Genomic DNA, 23129 nt, shown 5'->3' with positions numbered 1-23129 from the left:
AACAAAGTACAGGAGTGATTCTCACAAGAGCAATACGACAGTGGAACCAGCTGCCTGGAGAGGCGGGGGGCTCTCCCACACTGCAACATTCAGATCGAAACTGGGCAGCCACCTGCGTGGGATGGTGTCAACTGGTGTCCTGCAACAGCAGCGGGTTGGACTTGGTGGCCTTCTTGGCCCGTTCCAACTCGACTATGCTATGACTCTAGCAGCGCCTCTCCTGTGCCTTACAGGTATTCTTCCCACCCCGCTTGTGGGAACAGACTTCAGGGCTGAAGGATGATTTTGAACTTGGACCTCCCCGGGGTCTGAGGGGGCACTGTCCCCTCCAGCAGCCGCAGCCACAGCACTGGCTCTCCTCTAGATTCTCAGGGAAGACTGGCTAAAGGAAGTACCTATCTCAAGCCGCCTCTGCGAGTCGCAGGATGAGACATAAGCCTGCTTCCACTTCTCTGGGTTCTGCTCCACATGCCCACCAACACCTTGGTCTCATTCAGGCATTGCCTATGTGCCACTGAGCATCTCTTGGGCACTTCCTCAGATAAAATGCATTCCCAAAATACAAGCCCGGGAGCCAGCTTGAGCCCGGCCAAATTTCATTTGAGGAACTATTTAGCCATTGGAGTCGATACCTCACTTCCACGTGTACACATCCCAGCTTTTATCAGAAGGAAACAGCAGCTTTTTTCCAAGCAAGGTTCTAGCTCTCAGGAGTGCCTTGTGTGAGCCCGCGTGCCTGCACACAGCAGTAGGATATCGCGTTAAGAGCAGTGGACTGGGACCCAGGAGATCCCCCCTTGGCCATGAGGACCAGTGGGTGACTTTGGGCCAGGCACTGGGCTGTTCTGAAGAAGAAATGGGGAGGATGGCGACGACGCAGGCTGCCACGTATTCTCTGCAGATAGGGCATAAATGTGATAATAAACTACTCATGAGGGACAGAAACTTTATTTTTCTAGAAAGTAAAAGTGGAGATTTGGTTGGATGCCACCAATGCAAAGAAGCACGGGGAAACACCTGAAAGTCCAAGCTCGCCTACATGCTGACAAATTTCACAAGCATTTGCGACTCTGACCACATTCGTCCAGTGAGCAAATAGTTTTATTACACTGGTTGTGTACAGAACACATACATGCTTCTTGAACAATTCTGATAAGACAGGAAGAAAATAGCACGTGCCTTTTTATAACAAATGCATCTGGCCACCATCTCCTCCCACTTCAGATTAAGCATTAGGGTTAGCAAAAAGCAAGAGATAGCTTCACTTTTAATTTCAGAAATACTCAATGGATCAGGAATAGCACTCCATAGTTAAATAACATACAGAACCCCCTATCAATGGTTTAGATGACAAACAGCAAGGCTGCTTTACAAGAGAACATAAAATGCACATTTCCTTGAGTTAACCACATCTGGAGTGATTTAAGAGCAATCTAATCATCAAGTGGTAAAACTGAGAGATGTTATAACACGTCCCCAAGATGAAGGAACAGGGCTAGGAAGCTAGCTGTATTTCATCTCAGCATTCTCCCCACCCCAAACATTCTTGTTTTCAGCATTATTAAGAAAAGAGTAATTGTTTGTGCATTTATTTGCATAGTCACATCAGGTTATAAGTTCATCCAGTGTTTTAAAGGAGCACAGACTGAGGAGTTATCTATCACAACCACTTTGCAGGTTTACTGTCAGGGCTTTCCTTCACAAATAGCAAACTAGTTTGCTGAATATTATTTCTGCGGCATCTCCTTCCTCCTGTATCACGCACTTTTTCCCCATTTGATGCCACCAGAAGGTACTGGGGATGACTAGTGGAGGTAAAACTCAGCAGCACTTTCCACACTCTCTGTGCTGCCCGTTGCCATTTTGAAAAACCCACAATCCCCCTGAGCATTACATCAATTTAGTGGCTTTTAGAGGCATTTGAGGACGGGGTTCAAATTGGCACCCAGAAGAGGGGGAGAGCACCCATGTGTTTTCCACAAATTCCCTCTAAATTTCCTTCCATCCCCCGAAATATGCAAGGCAAGGCCTTTCCTGATTTCCCGAAATATCAGGAAAATGCAGTGGGCATAATGCTACCAAGATCGGACCAAAGAAGGAAATTACTTCTTGGTAATAACTCAGAGCAGTAAGAAGCTTGAACAGAGCAAGGCCTGTTCTTGTCTAGCAGATGGCAGGCCAAGCACATTGGCAAGGCCAAGAAAGGGGGAAACTTTGCTTGCCGTTCCCAGCCTGCAGAGTCATTGCTTGCCCAGTCATTCCAAAGATGGCGGAGTAAAAGAGGTGCACGGGGAGAAGATGACCTCAGAATTGCTTCTGTTGAGCCCTGAGAGGAGCACAGTGCTGCTATGCATGTCCAGCCAGGGCTTCACGGACTTCTGAAAGGCACCGACCTGCCGGACAAGGCATTCCTGTTTTCATCAAGCCATGCATTGTGCTTATGTATATACAGGAAGTAAGAAACAACGGGTAGGGGACATGCAGCACAGGAAAGACTGGAAACTTTTTAATAGAAAGCCTTACTTAGAATTCTGCCTTTGAGAGCATGTGCCCCACTGCTGAGACAGCACTGAGCAGATACCTAGACACCCTGAGAATAGGATAAGATTTCAACACAAAGAACAAAGAACAGAAAGGCTATATGGGAACTCTAAACAAAACATTTGAAGTTATTGGGCGGCGGTTAGGTCCTTATGTTAGTCCTACAAAAGACAGAAAGCAAAGAACTTGGAAAAGTTTGTTCTTGGGTATTTGTCAAGCAAGGACTCAAAAATCAAGTGGCTTTTTCTTAAATTTTCATTTTTTGGGGCTCGTGATACTTAAATTAAGGGAAAAGTGACTTCATGTAAACATAGAAAACTGGACATCTATTTATGTGAGGGTGTGGGGGTTTTTTTGGGGGGGGGTTGGTAGTCCTAAATTTTACTTCAACACCTGACAAACAGGTTTGCAGGTATGCAGGGGCACAGAATGTGATGCTGGACACAACTCCAAGATTATTGAGTCTCTCGGCTTTCCCTGAAACAACACATAAGATTCCCCATGTTTATGGCTTGCAAAAACATGCTTGCATGTCACGGCTGCTGGAATCTCACAAAGCAGAAGGGTAGCTCATGTAGACTTTGGAACGCATGCTGGAGTTCCATTCCTTCCAACGCTTAACAGAACAAAAACTACACGAAATAATAAAAACCATGGAATTATGTGAAAGAACAGCCATATAGTGCTAAGGGCTGCACATGTCTAGCTTTTCTTGTAGAATTTTAAGTGTTTTTAAGTGGACTCAGTCCTATTTGTTCCTCTTGTTTCACCTTGTTTCACTTTAGTTAAAAGTACATAGGGTCAAGCACTGAATTGAAAGGGAAAGTACTCAGGATCATCTGATCTGATGTGACACGGAGTAACAGCTGTCCCTCCACTTCTCCCGCTTCACACTGGACTACAAGAACTCTACAGGCACTCCAGTACAGCAAATCAGCCCACTACACTTCACATTGGGGACAATAATTGGCTTCCGAGAGTTGTATTCAGTAGTGTAATTTAATTCTCATTGTACTTTACTTCGAGTAGGGCTAACACTGGATAGAACCCTGATTTCTTCCCAAGAAGTAGGGGCTGGTGGAAAGAACCACTGAATTAATTTATAGAATCAAAGCACATTTCAAATTGTTGAAGCAAAAATAGCAAGCTAAATTGCCTGTTGTATTTATATATGCATAAATATATATGAATATATATTCATTCAGTGCTGCAGTGATTTCCCAGAAAAAGAAAAGCAAGTCATCTCTTCAAAGTACATTTTCTTATCAAATCAGAAGCCAATTGGTGGTTGGATTATGAATCTGCCTTTTTTGGAAAGAAATAGGCCAGCATTCCTGGTTTGCAGTTACAACACCAACACACAAGCCATGCCTCGAGGTGTGTTTAGCGGCCCTTGCTTGCAGTGTGAGTGACCAGCCACCATGCAGGGATATGCTGCTTATACACAATAATCCAGGATCCCCAGCTAATCATTGTGTCTGAGCATAGCCATTACAGAAGTGACTCTTCCCCCGTGAAGATGGATGGTGGCACTAAGCTCTCATAGTCTGGCTGTAATGCTATTTTTCACATAAATGATGTGAAGTTAATTAAACAGGGTATCAAAATGCTGATGCCAGGTGTTAAACTTCCAAACCTACAAACCATATATCTAAAGAGGGTCATTTTTACTGTTGCTCTTAAGAAAGGTAACAATACATTTAGATTTAAGCAGGTGTTTTTAAGAAACCTTGAAGCACAAGTCCTACTGAATCAACATATTGCAAAGACGTAACCGGGGGAAGTGCAAACCTGTTGGACAAGCATAACTTCAGCTAAATGAGCAGAGATCACAGCAGAAATCTCCTGAATTAATTGGACAGTAATCTTATGACTGCTGTCAAATTATATGCATCAATGAAAAAAGTGCAATGTACTTATTTTCCATTTTTTTTTCAATTTACATGTTTTATTTTGAATCCACTGTTGATTTTCACACCTTTTTCAGTATTTTGGCAAAATAACAGCAGAAAATCACCTCTGAACGCATGAAGTGGCAATGGATATTGGGCAATAGCAATGGAGGCTATTACAGATCATAACAAAAGGGAGCTGTAAGCCACACAGCACAGATCTGCTTGAGAGGTCTGGAGCCTTGAGATACTGCCTCTTAGTTTTTGATATTTGCAACACTGATAATGGGAAGCTTGACTTCTTAAATAAACAGATTCTCAGGAACTGAAATGTGCAGAACACTGTTACATACACAGAGGATGAATGAGTTCATGACAATTTTGCAACTTTATAACTCAGTCATAATCAGGAGCTCTGTAACACTGTGCTAAAAAACAAAAAAGCTCACATCCTCAAAACGCTGTAATTGCAAAAATTCAATTGGAAATTTAACCAAATAATGAGAATTTGCAGATTTGTTTTTGCATGCCATTGCACAATTTGCAAATGGTGTTATTTCTCTGGCACGGTCCCCCTCCCCCCCTTATCGCAGAATTTTACATTCTGTATTCAGCTGCTTTGTGAAGAGTTTGTGGAAAAGGCTCAATGGTATGAAATGGAGGAAAGAAAATGTGGACATTCTATAGCCAAGTTTTTTTATTCTACACAAAGTCTCAGATACTACCAGTCATAAAGGCTAGAACTTAACATTTTATTTAAAGGCTGGAATCTTAGATTCTGTTTTAAGTTGCTGAGATCTCTGTCCAATGCTTTATTTTGTGCAGACTTCCCAAGCTTCTGGTCATCATCAGGTCCCCAATTAACTTCCCTAAAGTGGAAATGAGGCGTGCTCATTCCCATGTTGGCTGTCATGGTGAGCAGGGCCAACCACAAAACACTCTTTCCCCTGGAACTAAAAGAATTTGCTCAAGCACCTATGTACAAGGCAGAAGTAGCATCTGAGCTCCAAAATACAAAATCACTCTTCTGAGCCCACTGTTTTCTACTCCAATACCCATTTTGAAGAAGGCCAATGGATAAGGCTCAATGACAAATAATTTGGCTAAGGACATGAGTGCAAGGCAGAAGTGGTGCAGAAGCCCCAAATGCCAAACTGCGTATTTGTGTCCGCAAACACAACAGGGTACCCATTTCACAGAAGGCAAACTGGTGACATTCAGGGAAACACCCACACACAAAACATTCACCACACCACCAAACCACACCAAAAATTCACACAGGCATGACCTATTCACCCCTGCCAGGTGAAAGTCCATTAAAACACACATCCAACTAATTCTAGGCAAAGGTTTACTGGGAACCATAAACACAAACACACATGCAAAGCCTGGGTAAAACACAACACTACACCGAAACCAAGCAAGCTATCATACACACAGATCACCTCGCGCTTTCCCTCACTCCCTGTGACTCCCACAAGCACCACGGTTTCCCCTACCATTCCTCCAGCTTACCTTTTATGTCTGGGCAGCCGGACTCTTCAAAATGCAGTGCTGGACTGCCACGGCCAGCCCATCCTTTTCTATTGTTTAAGAAGGTTTCTGGGACCCAGAGGCATCCTCAGAGAGAAGCATGACCCTGGAGGCCAGTGCTTTGCTTTGCTTTGCAGCTTCCCAGTGCATGTTTTTCCAGATTTTAAAAACATTGGAAAAAAGCTTGAGGGGTTTGTTTTGGTTTGTTTGTTTAATCAGGAAAGGGAACTTGGCAAGCACCAAGGGAGGAGTCCAATAGGACCACATTTCAGATCCCGGCCCTACAATCCCTGCCGTTACCAATGCCAGAGTTGGCTGGATGGAGCTCCACTCCAGGCTTCTCCACACCAGGCATTTCCCGCGCACCCGGAGGCCCCACTTGTGGCAACTCGCAGGTGCGTCACAGGATGCCAGCCTCCTCCAGGGCTTCTTGTGCTTCCCAGGGTTTCCATGCTTTTTTTAAGAGTGAAGAAAGTGAGCTACTATTAAGATACATAACATACTTGCATGTCTGCACTTACGCCACACAACGCCACCTCATGCTTGTGTACAGGAACAGAGAGGAATGAAGAGAAAGAAAAGCCACAGCAAAAAAAGCATGTGTACAGGAGCTGATCTTAATCCCACAAAGACTCCGGAAGCAGAAGCCAAGGTAAAGTGGTAGATTAAAAGCCTCATATAAAGAAGCCCGTTATGAAGCAAGCATTTAGACTGTCCCCTTGACAGTAGTGTAACCTAAGGAAAGTATGCACTCGTGAGCATTATGTACAATTCCTGCCAGCAAGCAGACAAAGGCATTTGTCTGGGTGAACTAAGGCACGCTTGCTGGGAAAGTAAGCCTCAAGCAACTCAGTGAGACTCCCTTCCGAGGAAACATACTCAGGCAGAATGGTACGACTTGGCTCCAGTCAGTGTGTGCGTTGGTCTGGCACCAGCTGGAAAGCCAACCCCTGAAGGCTGCCTGACAGCCGGCTGTGTCCAGCTCTTAATCAAGAAGCATGTTGTCCTTATTTTCAATTTAAACAACAAGCTTCAGTACAGTAGAATGATCCTCTTGCGTGCACACAGGGCAAAGCGTAGCCCTGTCTTGCTTCCTCTTGCATACAGGGTTTAAGAGTAAAAAGAAAATCCATCTTTCTTTGCACATCAATTGCAGAACTGAGTGAAGGCGGGGTTGGAGAGGGGCTTGGCAGCAACCACCCTGCAGTTAGACGTTGCACTCCGTGTGGGTGGCTTTCGTGCTCTTTGCATCTCCTAAGGAGATGAGGGATTGGAAGGGTGTGAAGGAACAGTTGCTGGAGGAGCATGAAGGCTCGTTTCCTTGTAGACAAACCAAGCATTTCCTGCCCACAGAATCAGATTGAGGAAACCAATGACCTGAGGAGCAAGAAAAGCAGAAAGAGGAGTTTTAGGCCTAAAGTGGAAGTGGCTGGTTTTCTTCTTGGGATACAAGACTCAGGTAAACCCAGGATGTCAAGGCCCATTTCCACCTCCAGAAAGCAGTGGAAAATGAATGAACAGGTGAAGTTACTCATGTGACTGTTCTCTATTGGTGGTATGACATGCAAGTTGTACTTACCTGGAACGCAGAGAAAAGCCAACATGAATGAGGAGTAAATAAGATCCATGATTATGCTTCCTGCAATTAACTGGCTGATTACATATACACTAGGGAAGATATAATGCTCTTTTTTACTGAAAACTAGAACATTTTGTTTAAATACCACCAAGCCTCTGTAAGTACTGATCCTGGGTTTGATACAGCCCTCCAGATGTTTTGGACTACAATTCCCACCAGCCTAAGCCAGCATGACTGAATCCAGGACATATGAGGGGCTCTAAATCAGAGAAGCTTGTTTGAAGGAGTAATATGCTGTATCTATATTTTAAGTCGTGTTATAATAATGCTATGGCATTGCAGTCATTCCTTGAGAAGCGATCAAATGGAACCGCATATTTCAGTTCTGAAAACGCTTCACTTTGCTGCCTGGAGCTGCTTAAGGAAGTTTACCCTTGCCAGGTTAATTTCTAGTATCCAAGCCGGGATGGAACAGAATGGGCTGCTTGATGCAGTGCCTAAAATGGAAGAGGGAGGAGAATGATAAGGAAAGGGGAGCCCTGCTCCTGGATCAGGCCAGGGGTACATCCAGTGCTACCTGCTGTCCACACATTGGCCAACTGGATGCCCATGTTCCATCCATGTTCCCCAACAACTGGCATTCATAAGCCACCTGTGTCTATACTGTGTCTCCATCCAGCCACCTCAACCTCTGCCATCCCCTTCTCCTTTTTCCATCAATCGTTCCCAGCATCAGGCTCTTCTCCAGGGAGTCCTTCCTTCTCATTAGGTGGCCAAAGTATTTGAGTTTCATCTTCACTATCTGGCCTTCTAAAGAGCAGTCAGGGTTGATCTCCTCTAGGACTGACCAGTTGGATTGCCTTGCGGTCCAAGGGACTCGCAGGAGTCTTCTCCAGCACCACGATTCAAAGGCCTCGATCCTTCGGCGCTCAGTCTTTCTTATGGTCCAGCTTTCACAGCCATATATCGCAACTGGGAAAACCATAGCCTTGACTATATGTACTTTTGTTGGCAGGGTGATGTCTCTGCTTTTTAGTATGCTATCTAGATTTGCCATAGCTTTCCTCCCAAGGAGCAAGCGTCTTTTAATTTTTTGGCTGCAGTCCCCATCTGCAGTTATCTTGGAGCCCAGGAAAATAAAATCTGTCACTACCTCCATTTCTTCCCCATCTGTTTGCCAGGATGTGATAGGACTGGATGCCATGATCTTAGTTTTCTTAATGCTGAGTTTCAAGCCAACTTTTGCACTCTCTTCGTTCACGCATATCAAGAGGCTCTTTAGTTCCTCTTCACTTTCTGCCATTAGAGTGGGATCATCTGCATATCTGAGTTTAACAATGCTAAGGACTTTGTTTTATCTGTTCTGACTCTCCCACCCATCATCTTCCTGGGATGATTTCAATGGGCTCTCCTATTCTGAACAAGAAAGAAGAATGTCTCCCTACCCACTTTCTCCTCACCATGCATAATTTTGTACACTGATAGTATCTCTCCCCTCACCTGCTTTTTCTCCAGGCTAAGTCATCCCAGATGTTGCAGCCTCTCCTCACGGCTGCGTGGTCCCACCCTTTGGATGCTTTTCTGTACTTCAAATGCTTTTCTAAGTGTGGTAATCAGAACTGAACACTGCATTCCAAGTACAAGTGTACAACAGATTTGTACATATGAAAATGTATTTATTATAGTTCTATCCTGCCTTTTTCCTTCTAAGGAACTCAAAGCAGCTTACTGATTCACCTCCTCCTCTCCATCTTATCCTCACAACAACCCTGTGAGGTAGACTGGGCTGAGAGTTACCCAGGGAGCTCCAAGTGGGGACTAGAACCCAGATCAGCTGCATCCCAGTCACACGCCCCTAACCACTTTGCCACGGCGAGCTTTCTGTATGTTATATGGGAACGGAGCACAGGTGATGATGGATGCCCATCATGCCTCGCCTGCCCCATGATGTAGCCAACTTTAGGATACCTACCAAGGTACTCTAAAGCAAAATCAGTTTCTCCCCTGTTTAACTTTAAAAGATTTGTGTTGGAAAACACAAGACCCCATGCACATCCTTTCAACACATTCTAAAGCTAGTTCATGTTACAACACTATAACAATTACAACCCAATATTCTGCCTTCCAATTATCCAGCAGGTACTTGCTGACCCCTCACAGCAGGGACAGAACAGGTGGCTCCCTCTGCCAGTCTTTGGATTCTGGACATTGCGGCAAACTGTCTGCAGTGGGCGGCTGCGTTCGCTAACAGATGAAGCTGCAAGATCATGCAGGTTTAGTCAGCAAGAAGCCAAACAGCTCCCCACACGGCCCAGCCAGTCATGCTGCATAGGAACGTTCTCTGCACAGGACTGAACCCGAAGTACTTTAGCTAATGCAAGCTCCAAGTACCAGATTCTACCTAACCTGCACAGGATGGCACCCTTATCTTCCGTGGACTGGACTGAACCCAGGCCATCACTCCATCTCTGGGTAATGGATCTACCAACTTCATTATGTGCTGCATGAACAATGTACTGCCTTATTACTGCGAGAAAGCGAAATGTTTATTTCTGCGCACTCGCTCCCTTTATCACTTCCACATTTAGTCATCTTTCCTAAACTAAGAAGGCCTAAAAACTTTAACCTCGCCTGGTAAGAAAGGTGCTTCAGTTCCCTGAGTTGGTAGCAACTCAAGGTCAAATTCAGTCTGAAATTTGGGGGAAAACACACACACACACACACACACACACACACACACACACACACACACACAGAGAAAAGAGTGCAAGAAATTGCTATTTGGATCAGAAGTTTGCCTGATGGTGCACGGCACTTCTCTCTCTCCTGGTGGCTCATTTACCTTATACATGTCACTTTCTCTGGAACGTTACTTCTGCAAGGTAAGAAGGAAAATGGCCCACAGAAAGAGAGACAAGCACTCCACTCATATAGAAACTCCCCATCTGCATTGCAACTTCCTACAGTTGCCGGTGGTTTCTTTTATAATTCAACCCGCAGCGAAGGCATTCACATGACACAATGTGTGGTTTGGCCCAGAAGGCCTGGCAGAAGCAGTTCCTTTGCACCCAAGAAAATCCTGCAACTTACCAAAAAGAAAAAAGAAAAACCTCACAGCTCCACAAACACATTTTCAAATGTTAAGAATATGACAGGGGTGGGGGAGGTTAAAAAAAGTTAGGAATATGAGTTGGTCAGATCTTGTGGGGCTGGGTATGAATCCAGATTTCACGCAAGCTCACGCAATGTGTCAAGCCCAAACATTCCTCGGAAGGACATGCTCTTAAGAATGGCACCATTGCCTTGGTGGTGCTTCCAAAAGGCCAAGACGTGAATTCCATTCCGGAGTGGTATTTGTGGCTGCATTCCAGTGATGGGCAGGGAACAGGCGGGGAAGCCGAAATTACAAAACGTATCAGGGCATCGTAGCTTAAAGTCCATTGCAGGTAGCAGGTAAGCCTCAGAAGAGGCATCACAACCTTTTAAAGTAAGTGGGGGAAAGGAAAAAACCTGGAAAGGCGGCCATGGATGGATGGTTGAAAATGGGTGAGGCTGGGGGAGCAGAGTGAGGCCAGCTGGGGGTCCCAGGAGGGCCAGATTTGGCCCTGGACCTGAGATTCCCCGCCTCTGCTCTAGACCGTCATTTTGTCCCTCACAATGCCTGCTCAGTGCCTTTGGGAACCACGCAAGGAAGGCCAGGGACAGGTAACCTCAGGTGTTTATCTGATAACTCATACATACCACAGAGACGTTCAAGGGCCCCATGCTTCTGATCTCATTAAAATGGCATGACACCCCTGGATTCTTGCAACCAGGCATTTCCGTCACAATGAAGGAGCCGGTGGATGTTTTGATGTCTGTGAGAGCTTTGGCCCAGGCTGATGTGCTGACCAGCCACAGGAAAGAGATGAGTACCGTGACAGCAAAGTCCTGTGGCAGAAGAAGGCAGGGCCGATTAGAGAGTTTGCCCTGGGAAAAGGGAGGAAGAATTCCCGCAGTGCACCATCCCACCATAAAACACCCACCTCCAGCTGCAGTTACTAAGGATCGTACAAGGCTGACCTGCACATACGGGGGTCTTCGAAAAGCTTCTGCACTTTCATAGTTTATGAATATATTTTATATATTTTTTGCTGAGGGCAGTAAAAGGTTGGTACGGCGCTGGGAAAAATGCATCACAAGGGGAGGTGGGTATGTAGATAAGTGATGTAATTCGTTTGTGGAATTCTTAATGAATGGAGTTTAAAAAGTGTGGAAACCTTTCGAAGAACCCTTGTATATCTTTATTTCTCAACAACTCAATGAGTTCGGTCCGGCCCACATCCACTGGGAAGCATTGTGCATGGCTGCTTAAAGAGAGGCCCACTGCTGACCTTCCTCTGAAGTGCAGCCCCGTGTGAACGATCAGGAGAATTCTGGGCAATGCTGCTGCTCCACACTGGGAGAAGGCAGTACCCAAGTGGCCAATCCAGAACGCATCCCGGAAGTGCTCCTCAAATCCTTGTGACAGGCAGAGCCTTCCACAGCTGCTGCTTATTATCACAGCACTGCATTTATATTCCATGAGCTTTCCTCTTGCAAGGAACCCAGGGTGGTTTATATGGTGGCCCTCCTTTCCATGTCGTCCTAACCCTGTGAGGTGGGTTCGGGTGAGAGCGGCTGGCCGGCCCAAAGTCACCCAGTTTCATGGCTGTGTGGGGACCAGAACCCAGATCCCCCAGGTCCCTGGTTCAGTACTCTAACCAGCATGCCACACTGCTTAAAACAATATCCTGGTTAGGTAGACAAATTGATGCACAAAGATAAACCAGTGTGGATGGCCATGGATGGCCCAACAAAATAGCCAAGAAATTCCTTAGCTGTGTATCTGGGAGGAGTGCGGGGGGGGGGGGGGGTTTAAGAAGTTTAAAAAGGTAAAGGTTTCCCCTTGACGTTAAGTCCAGTCATGCCTGACTCTAGGGGGCGGTGCTCATCTCTGCTTCCTAGCTGAGGGAGCCAGCGTTTGTCCACAGACAGTCTCCGTGGTCATGTGGCCGGCAGGGCTAAACACCGAGGTGCAGGAACGCTGTTACCTGCCCACTGAAGTGGTACCTTTTCATCAACTTGCATTTGCATGCTTTCGAACTGCAAGGTTGGCAGGAGCTGGGATGGAGCAACGGGCACTCACCCCGTTGTGCAGATTCAAACAGGCAACCTTTCGATCAACCAGCCCAGCAGCACAGCGGTTTAACCCACTGCGCCACCTGCAGCCCTGGAGCACTGGAATTGATTGACAAAAATGTGTAGGTCAGATGGCTGCTGCTTTGTGCTAGGAAAGTCTATTGATCCCTCTGGCTGGATATTCTCTGTGCATCCCAGGGTCTCACAGAGGGTGTCATGTCACCTGCTCCCTGACACATTTAACAGATGTCCAGGTTTGAACACAGGATGTGAAGTTTGTATGTGAAGTGCATGATCTACCACTGGAGCAACGGCCCAAACAATTAAGAATTTTACAAGTCTGCAGTGAGGACCATGCCTGGTGAGGGTCGACTTGACATGCGGAAAGGACTTCACACTCACCGGTGCTCTTGCAATCCCAGCAGCAAGGAGAAGAGGGAGAGAATATTTGCGTCATACTTAAAACCTTTGTGGGGTGCATCATGTCTCCCCAGAAGCAGGGAACCCCTTCACATGCATCCAGAGATCAGGGTGTAGAGGACGGATACTTTGTGTCCAGGAAATGTGTACAGCCATGTTCAAACATCCATATATTTTGGATGATTTCCCCCCGAAAAAATTCACACAATGAATAAAGATTGAACTCTTAGGGAAACCGGGGGGGGGGGGGGGGGATCTCTTCCTGACTAGTGTCCAAAAATATCCCTCACACACAAATGTCCTTTTGTCTATGGAAGATGGGAAAAAGAGGGGAATAAAGTGGGTGAAGAAATGAGATCATTTAAATAGGAGGGATTCTGAAGCATTCAGACTCAGTGTCGTTCAGGGCAGCTCCCTCAGCCTGATGCCCTCCAGGTGTGTTACGTCACAACTCCCACCATCCCCTGTCTGGTTGGGACTGCCTGGGATTGCCGATCGGTGCATCTGGAGAACCCTAACCCTAAGCCTGCTCCGCCAGGAACTAACGTAGCAGTCCTGGTCAAGCAATTTGCTTTCAACCCCAAGTCCCCGTTTTTCACAGGGATTTGATGCAAGGATAGTCACCTCTCCCTCCCTCCCTCCCTCCCCCTCCCTCCCCACTGAATATAAACCCACAAAGTCATAACTCGATGTACAGCTGAAAGGCAACACAAGGCGCCTTCCACGTCGCCTGCCGCCCTTTGTTTGCCGCTGCTGCCGCCTGCTTGCTGGCCGTCACCTTTATTTTCTGGGCCACAGCAAGGTGTGCGTGAAGAAGCAGCTTGCAACGGTGAGGAGCAGAGGAGGCTCTTTCTCAGTGGTCCTTCGCTGGAAGGGGGGCCTTTAGCAGCTGCCTGCCCAGGCTGCCCCTCAGCGCTGACCCAAAGCAAGTGGGGATGCAAGGCGCTCTTAACTTACGATCAGGGGGAGTTTACCACCATTCCGGTACAAGTGCAAGTAACCCAGGTACAGCACCAGAGCTCCTATGCAGTACAGGAACACAAGGACTGCAAAAGTGACGAAGAATTGCGCGGAGGAGGAGAAGTTCCCCAGCAGGAAGTACTTGTCCCAGGTGAGGTTGCATTTGTTATGCTCTGGAAGTTTGAAGAAAACTGAGTTCAACCTTGAGTTCAAGAGGGGAAGAAGCAAAACACGAAAATTTACTTTTCTAGTGACAAGATCTCCAAAAAACAGGAAAAACACAACATTCATAATAGGGCATTTGGCATGATATAGTTGGGGGTGGTTCTAGCATGCACTCGTGAAATTCAGTATCCGAGGGCCAAAACTTGATGAGATGCTGTAGCTGCATAATCAGATATTTTATGTAAAAAGGACATGGGGAAACAGGAGGAGCAGCACAGAATTGTGGAGTAAACACCCCATTTTCCTCTGCCCTCCCATGGTTGCGATGTGCCATCACTGGGAATTCCTCCAGCAACTGCTTTTAAGAGAAACATAACACCTCAAGCAAGACACCTCAATATTAATCTTCAACCTGTCGTCTAGTTTGGCCCTTAGAACTTTTTTTCTTTTAAAATGTATGTTTCTAGACCTCATGATTGCTGAGAAAAGCTATTCCTAGTGAAAGGACAGGTGCCAGAGGAAGGCTGAGAACATCGAGTTGCCATGCCAAGCACAGCTACCCTCCCTGTCCCAGGACTTTTACACCTGTCCCCTGCCTCTATCCTTCCTTGCTCCTTTATCGTTCCATTTCCTGTTCTGTTTCACCCATCCTTGCCAAAAAGCTTCCACAAAACATTCACATCATAATGGCTATGGAGAACGCACCAGGAAACACGAACATAACACTATTCCTTTAAAAGTACCTGTGAATTAGCGAGGAACAGCAAGGCAAGTTTACTTGTGTTTTCAAAGGTCTTACCTGAAAGGGTAGGCAAAAGACGTCTCTAAAGTCAGGTTCTGCTCAGTACACTTTAACTGGACGGAGGTTTTTCCACTGTAACCTCCACAGGTGGCAAATGCAAAGATAGAGAAAATCTGTGAAGGACAAGACAACAGAAGAGGAAAGGTGCATTGATGCCATGTACATGGGTGAGTATTTACAAAAGAGGAAGTAACTGCATTTCCCAGGGTCTTCTCAGTCACATCCACAAGCAGTTCTGTGCAAGCCACTGGTGCACTCGACCAGCAGACCTCCTGGGGGGCTGTCTGGAGACCCCTTCTTGCGCTCCTGCTCTTCTCTAAGAAACCAGGGGGTCCCTTGAGGTTAATGAGGGAAGCAAAGGGAGACGGTACCACAGACAATATGAAATTGAAGGCGAAAGGAATTGACCCAAAGCGCCAGATGTTATTAACCCCAGTCCCCAAACCTCTACACAAGGGGGCACTGAACACCTGCATTTTGTTTCCAAGATTTTAATTTATTTCAAAGATTTTTAATCGACCTTTCAGGCACACTGCCCTCACAAGATGGCCTATGATATGTTGGATGACAACTGCCATCTTTAAAGAGTGAAGGGACATAGAATGCTCTTTGCAGGAACTGAGGTTGGAGTGTCCACATAAACATGCAACAGTGGATTGACTTACAAGACTCAACTCCACGCCGTGCTACAGCTACTATTCTTGGTCTGATTCACTGCCTTATTCTTCATTTCACAAAGGAAGTGAGTTGAGGGAGGAATTGCAGAATATCCAGCGGTTTTCATTGCCTTATGCCTTTATGAACTTCCTGTTCTGTACATGCCAACACATGCATTACCCAATTCATGTCCTATTACTAGAATGCTGTACACATCAGCTTTGCCTGTGCTGGGGCACTACATTAGCACAACTCAAACGATCACATCTCAGCTTAACAGGCTGGGATATACCTAAGCCATGCATAAAACCCCTTCTTCCCTTGTTGGTGCCCCAAAATTAAATCAGAATTTTCTCTCTAACATACGTACCCCCATGTCCAAATTCAAAAATAATGGCTACCATGCTTGAAACAAGCCAGGCCCTTGCAGCAACTTCAAACCATTGTTTAAGATCTACCCTGTTTAGGACATGGCGAGCGTTGTTTCCTAGTTTGGAGCCTATGGATAATTAGGACGGAAACTGAAGGTTTTTAATTTCAATCACAGCTTAAGTGGGCTCCAGGGGATGGTAGACGACAGGAAGGCCTGGAGGAATGTTGTCCATGGGGTCGCGATGGGTTGGACGCAACTTCGCAACTAACAACAACAACAACGAGCAGCATACAACTCATGACAAATCAGGATTCTCTGGTTTTCAACAACATCTACTATGTTGAGCATGCATTTTAAGGATGATACTTAGAACTGGACATTCTATCAACAACAATGGCTGAAAAAAGAAACTAAGTCCATCTTGTTAGACCAGTTGCTGGTCTGTCCCATTCAAGGGTGAAGGGCAGCATGTGTATAGTCCATTTGGTTTGGTGTTCAAATGTTTTAATACATTTGCAAGAGCTTTCATGGCAAAGAACCCCAAAAATCAGGCATTTAAGTGGAACGGTAAACATTAAGTTAAACAGGACACTGAAAAATGGTTGAACAAGCAAATTTGCAGGAAACATTGTGTCTTCTTAAAGAAACAGTCACAAACCATGAAGTGTTCTGCAAATCTTTATAATGTGCACAAAACTCTAGTCAGTACTAAGTCCTGATTAATACACATTTCCTTATCTCTTGCCCTGCGACCTTCCATTCTCAGGAAACCCCTGATTTCAGTTTCTTTAACAGAAATTCCTCCTTAGCTCAGGAGGAATGTGCTATTTCAGGGAAAGGATTCCTGGTATCAGCTTCCACGTGAACTATTGCAAGAGCCACGGAAACAAAACGTTGCATCAGTGTGGCCGCATTCCTAAGAATGGTTACCTAAGAGCAAGCTGCAGAGGCAACTGAACCACTTCCACACGACTTGCCCCCGCAGACTTTTGAGGATCCGGTGGCAGGACAAGGTGCCAGACACAGAGGTCCTCTCCAGAGCAGGCCTGCCATCAGTTCACACCCTGCTGATGAAAGCCCAGACACGCTGGGCAGGCCATGTTGCAAGGATGCCAGACCACGCATCCTCAAACAGCTCTTCTATGGTGAGCTGTCTCAAGGAAAGCGATCGCACAGGGGACAAAAGAAGTGATACAAAGACACGCTGAAAGCCTCTCTCAAGTCCCTGGTTATTGACACCACCTCCTGGGAGACCCTGGCACAAGACCGATTGACATGGCGCACACTGATCCACCAAGGCTGCCAAACTTCTGAAGCCAGAAGGACAACCGTAGCACAAGAGAAGCGAGCGCTCCGTAAAGCCAGAGTTGCAAACGCTGCAACAGTGGTGCCCACACATGTCTGCCTGACATGCGGCAGAACACTCCATGCCCGTATTGGCCTTATCAGCCACCTGCGGACACACCGTGGACAACTCACAACCCGTTAGATGTCAACGTCCTCATCGAAAACGAAGGACGAACATCATCCAGCAGCTTAGAGAACCACAAAATGTCCCAGCCCTTCGCAGTTCAATTCCCTTATGCACTGGCAAAAGTCAACAACAGGGCATTTAGTTTCAATCCCCACCCCCCACCCCATTTGGGCATCCATAAACCAGGGCTCTCTAGCCTTTTTGGTTTGATGGACACATCTGGAACTTTGCGAGAACATCATGGGAGATCTCACAAAGTAACTGGCCAACACTCATTTTCTAGAAGGTGAACAGGTAGAAATAGTGAGGCTGAATGGAACGTCCCTTGCCCAAGGTACTGAGTGCATGCAGCAGAGGTGGGGTCTCCACTCCAAAGCACAATGCTGCTCTTTTGAACCCGGACCAGGATGGCCCTGGAGGGCAGTCCTTCGCTTTGCAATATGCCAGCCCTGCATTTTAAACTACAAAAATAATAGAAAATAGGCACCAGAGGGTCAGGCAGTGTTGCAGGCGTGAAGAAGCAGATCCACCTGCACGCTGGTGCCCAGGACCCTTACTATGTACAATTTTGTTTCCTCTTTTCTGACGCAGAGCCCCAACCCGAAAACTTTAAGCCCGTGTTCTTCAGAGACATCTTCCTGCAGTGCACAATTCAAAGGCTATGACATGCTTGAGAAAAAGGGCAAAGCTGGCTATGTGCTCCGGGGGACGCATGGAACATCCCGGGCAGAGGTGGAAAGAAAACGATAAAATTCAGGGCCAGCCCAAGGCATTTTTCCATCTATGTTGAATGACAAGATGCAGCTCTTCCAAGCCAAATGGACTGGCAGATGGCCCTTATATTAACACTGGCAACGAGACAGCATCCTCCACCACAACAGAGGCTAGCTTAGGGGGCCCTGAACAAGCCACAGGGCTAGGCTTCAGCCCATCCTCTAAGGAAGAACAGGCAGGAAACTCATCGGGAATAACCTGCTGCCTCAGGTGGTCCTTCCACTTTCCCTGTGGTGCAGCAGGGCAGAACATCGGGCAGCGGGACTCCTTTCCCACTTGGTGGTTCTCTGGCTCTTATGCATTCCCTCTATAAAGCCTAGCAGCAGGAGCATTATGCTAAACAGCTGGTATTGTTGGCTCCAGTGCTCTTAGCTCTGCTCACCACCGAAATGTGGTCCCCAGAAGCTTCTGTGAAATGGAACTTGGCCTTCAGGCTGAAGGATGTTCTACATCCTCGGTATGGCATTGGGATCCTAGGTTCAGCAAACAGGTGCATCCCACTGAAATGGAGAAAGCTCCAAGGCCAACCCCTGTTTTTAGTCTAGTAGATTAGAGGAAAATTTGACAGTTTTTCAGAGGACAAAAAAAATTAAAAGTCTTTTTTATAGGGCTGCCTAATTTAATCAGTACTTTTAAAAAATCCTCAGCTGATAATGTCACAGGTTGCTTAAACAGCAGATTCTTTGAAATATGTTAATACATATATTGATTAGAAAAACTACAGATGTCAAGTCCAATGGTAAAGGAGGCATCCCCTTCTGTGTGAGAGAAGCAGGAATGCCTCTTCAAAGACGATGCCTTTCACTTTTATATTCTGTGTTTCCTTTACAGACCTCCGAGCAGAATAAATGGTTCTTCTTTCCCACCACCCCATTTGCCTTCCTAACATTCCTGTAAGTTAAGGTTCGGTAATAGATAGTTAGTCACGCTTCATTCCAACTGAAATCAATAGTACCCACGTTAACTTTGCATATTTATCCCAATGGGAACTAAGCAGAATTAGTCTGGATCCAAGATCACCCAATGAGCTTCAGAGCCATGCTCACCCGATGGTCAGAACTTGATTCCAGCCTTTTCTGGTCCTACTCCAGTGGTGTAACCATGACCCCACACAAGCTCTCTGCTGTGATTGCAAGCATCGTCTTGGAGCTAGAAAACCATGTGCATTCTAGAAATGATCCACAGTGTTAACCAGAGTCATTCTTGCTTCAGAACTTTTTTAGCTAAGTGAAATTGTGTGAACAGTGACACAGTTATATGCATGAACTGTAAGGGTGTTCAAGGATAGGCTAGACATGCACATGGGAGGCATGTCGCGAACGGAGCCACCTGGAGCCGAGGGTCAGACTAGATGGCCCAGGAGATCCCTTCTGACTTTCTCTGTTTCTATGTCTCCTCAAAAGTATATTTCATTAAACCCCAAGGGTCTCACTCCCAAATCAATGGGTATTGCAACCTTAGGAGCAGAATAAAAGGATAATAAACAAGCTTCAACTAACCAGCAAAAATTCATTCAATTCATTGACTACTTGCTTCTATTTATTCCTTCCCCTTCTCAATAAGCTGGCTTTACCAAATTTTGATCACAAACGGCTAACCTGGTCAAATATGGAAGAATTCTTTTATGCTTCTATTGAAATACGCAGGCCTATAATGACCTTTGATGTTCACATTTTCCACTGTAAAGAAACGCTGTTAACAGGAAAGTCAAAGGCTGGGATTAAAACAGCGCTGCAGACATGCCTCCAATGACCTGAGAGGGGAAAATATTACCATGGGGAGAATGCTCATATCTGCATAGGTAGATGGAATGAACTGTTGGATCATCTTCTCCTTCCTTTCTGATAAAGGATTCCTGCTTTCAAAGCAAACATGTTTTATTTAAAAATACAGGTTCCCCTCTTCTGATCTTCCTTGCAACAAACAGTCATGGGATCTTTCAGCCAGGAGCCCACAGTAGCTACTGGAGATGAACCATCCTAGCACAGAGCTCATTTAGGTGCCTTCCAGATGTTCTGAACTTCCAACTCCCATCAGCAAGCTCATGGTGCCACATCTGAGCCAGTGAAATACTTTGAAACAGTGAAAACACAACTGATAGCATAGCTGATAGGTTTGGAAAGGCTGAAGTAAACCATGTCCTCCAGATGCTGGTTGAAAGATGTTGGGAATTGTAGTCCAACAAACTTGGAAGGTGCCAGTTGGAGAGGGCTGGGTTGTACATGTTTAAGAAGTCAGGAGATGATTAAGGTGAATATGATGATTATAACCCCACAAAATTAAAAAGTTGTAGGCTGCACCAGAAACACTGCATCCCAGCTCCAATCGTTCACAGCAGAGATGGGCAGCCTTGAAGCTCATGGTATCATTTTTATTTTTTCTGCCTCCTAAGCCGCCTCCCAGAAGTGAAACCACACGCAAAATAGCAGATAGAGACAGCTGCAAAATAGCGATTCAAGAGATACTATTGGTTGTTATTACACTGGGGAATACAAACTTATATCAGAGCTATGACAGAACAGCATCTCTACTAGCATAATTTTACTCTTGAAATGTTTTTGTGGTTGCTATTTTTAAACAACTGGGGGATCTGAAACATTGTCTTCAAGTTACCAGTAAACTCTGATCTATCAACCTGTCAACAACACAAAGTAGCATTTCCTCAAACGCTTCTACACACAGCACAATACTCTCCCCTAAACACAAACGCCATCCCCTTTTACCTCCTTGCAGCCCAGGAAGGTGGTTCCTGTGCAAGACTGTTTGAGACCCAGCCTCCAAGTCGCCTCCATAATTAGTTCATGCGCATGTCTAGTATGGGCACAAATTCAACCACACCTCACATGGAAATGAAACAAAGTACTTTCTAGGGGAAGGGTTCATTTTCTCCTCTTGTACAACCCTACACACAGCAGAAAGGAAAATGCCCACCACCTCCAGGCTTACACGAAAGCCACACACAAGCAAGGATTCAAGATTTCACTTTACAAAGCAGTCACAGTCACCCTCCAATTCTGGGGACTCCGGAGAATCGCCTGTTGAAAACCCACGAGCAGTAAGACATGCGACCATTTCTGTGTGCATGTCTCCAATTAGTGCCTCAGTCTCTCCAAACTGCCTTCCCCACGTAAGAGGAAGGTCAGACCCCCTGAATAAATCAGGGAGACGCTGAGTTTACCCCAGCTGTGCTGCCAAGGATCTGCATCAGCATTTGCCAAGCCAAGTAGTATGGGCATCAGCCAAGCTGGCAGGGGATGATGGGATTTGCAGTCTGACCCATCCGCAGGGCCCCAGGTCGGGAAGCCTGGTTCCCAAGCATGGGGGAAGCAAGCTAAGGACACCAAACTGAGATTGTGGTTAGAATGCTACACTGGGATTTATGAGATCTGGGTTTGAAATCTTCCCTACTCAGCCATGAAGCTTTGGGCCACTGACTAACCTACCTCACAAGGCTGTTGCGAGGATAAAATAGAAGAAATATAGCAGTCGCCTTAGCTTCCCCGCAGGAAAAAAGACGGGATATAAATATAATGCATAGACATGTAGCAAAAATCAGCACAAGCAAGATGAGACAGTCCATGAATCCAGGATATACCTCAGCCTAAAATGAGGCCCTAAAGGACAAGTGTAACTCCAAAACGGCTTTGGCAAGTAAGCCAAGCTTTTCATACTAACAAGTTCCAGCCGCTCAACTAAAAGTGACGTGATCTGGACCAAATTCAAATTCAGCCACTCAGTTCCATTTTGTCTTCGGCAGAAGGACAAGCAAGAATAATCTCTCCTCGCCAGCCCTATTAGAACACAGCTTACGCTGAAACGAAATCAGGCCGGATCTAGCTCCACCCCGAGTCCGGCCCAGGGCGTTTACACGACCTACGGGCACCCGATCCCTCGCTTGGCACGAGCTAGTAGCCCTTTAAGCGTGGAATGCCCGCTTGAATTCTGCGTTACGGGCCAAGAGGGCCAAGCAAGCGGAAAGCTATTCCAGATTCATGAAGCCCATATTTTATATGTTACCCTTGAGCGCGATTCGCCCCCCCCCCCGCGTCCAGAGTCCCGAAATGAAGCACATGGTTTGTTAAGCGACGGAACAAACATCCCCACCCCGCAACGGCCGTGCACGGCGCGGGGGGGGGGAAGCCCCCTCAAATAGATCTCCGGGAGGGGGCGAGCGGTGGGACGGACGGCCGTCTCCCCCAGCACATAAATCCAGAGCAGCCCCGAAAAGCGCAGGCCGGAGGCCACGCCTGTGTTTATAAGGGGAGAGAAAGGCAGGCAGGCAGGCAGGAGTTCCGAGCGCCGAGCGCCGCGGGGCAGGCACGGCCTGCGGCGAAGCTTCCCGTGGGGTGGGCCGGAGAAGGGGGGGCCCCGGGGCGGCGATCGGCCGGCGCGAAGCCCGGGAAGGGGCCCCGATGATCCCTCTGCGGCCCAGCGCCGCGGCGCCGCGCGCGGCCCGTGCGCCCCCTGCCCGGCGCCGGCGCGCCACTCACCCACTCCAGCACTTTGATGAAGCCCAGCGGCTCCTTGACGGGCGCCAGGCTCAGCTGCGGCGCGGACATGGTCGGCGAGGCGGGCGCGGGGCGCGGCGCGGCGAGGAAGGCGAGGCGAGGCGAGGCAGGCGCGGCGAGGAAGGCGGCGGCGTCGACGCTCCGTGCACCGCGAGGGGAGGAGCAGTGGCGCCCGCCCGCGCCCGCCAGCCAGCCAGCCAGCCAGCCTGCCTACCTGACGCGCCCGCCCCGCCCCGCGCCGCCCCGGACCGCGGCGGGAACGGCCGCGGCGAGCCCTCGGCTGGCGCCCGG

At 47.1% G+C, this 23129-nt stretch overlaps 1 protein-coding gene across 1 annotated transcript; it reads right to left on the bottom strand.

Annotated features, from left to right (window-relative positions):
• Window positions 1-1083: 1083 nt before the first annotated feature.
• LOC123025820 (synaptophysin-like protein 1) lies at window positions 1084-22977 on the bottom strand. Its single transcript, XM_044434880.1, has 5 exons — window positions 22821-22977; window positions 15050-15165; window positions 14083-14287; window positions 11287-11475; window positions 1084-7343 (listed from the first exon to the last, which is right to left on the bottom strand). Exons 1-5 carry the CDS (start codon window positions 22887-22889, stop codon window positions 7221-7223), a joined length of 702 nt encoding a protein of 233 aa, XP_044290815.1. The 5' UTR covers window positions 22890-22977; the 3' UTR covers window positions 1084-7220.
• Window positions 22978-23129: the final 152 nt, after the last annotated feature.

Source organism: Varanus komodoensis, unplaced genomic scaffold (genome assembly GCF_004798865.1).
Source record: "Varanus komodoensis strain SLA01 unplaced genomic scaffold, ASM479886v1 scaffold29_1, whole genome shotgun sequence".
Taxonomy (NCBI): Eukaryota; Metazoa; Chordata; class Lepidosauria; order Squamata; family Varanidae; genus Varanus; species Varanus komodoensis.
The sequence above is the reverse complement of the archived record's forward strand: the minus strand, read 5'-3'. Positions and strand labels throughout refer to the sequence as shown.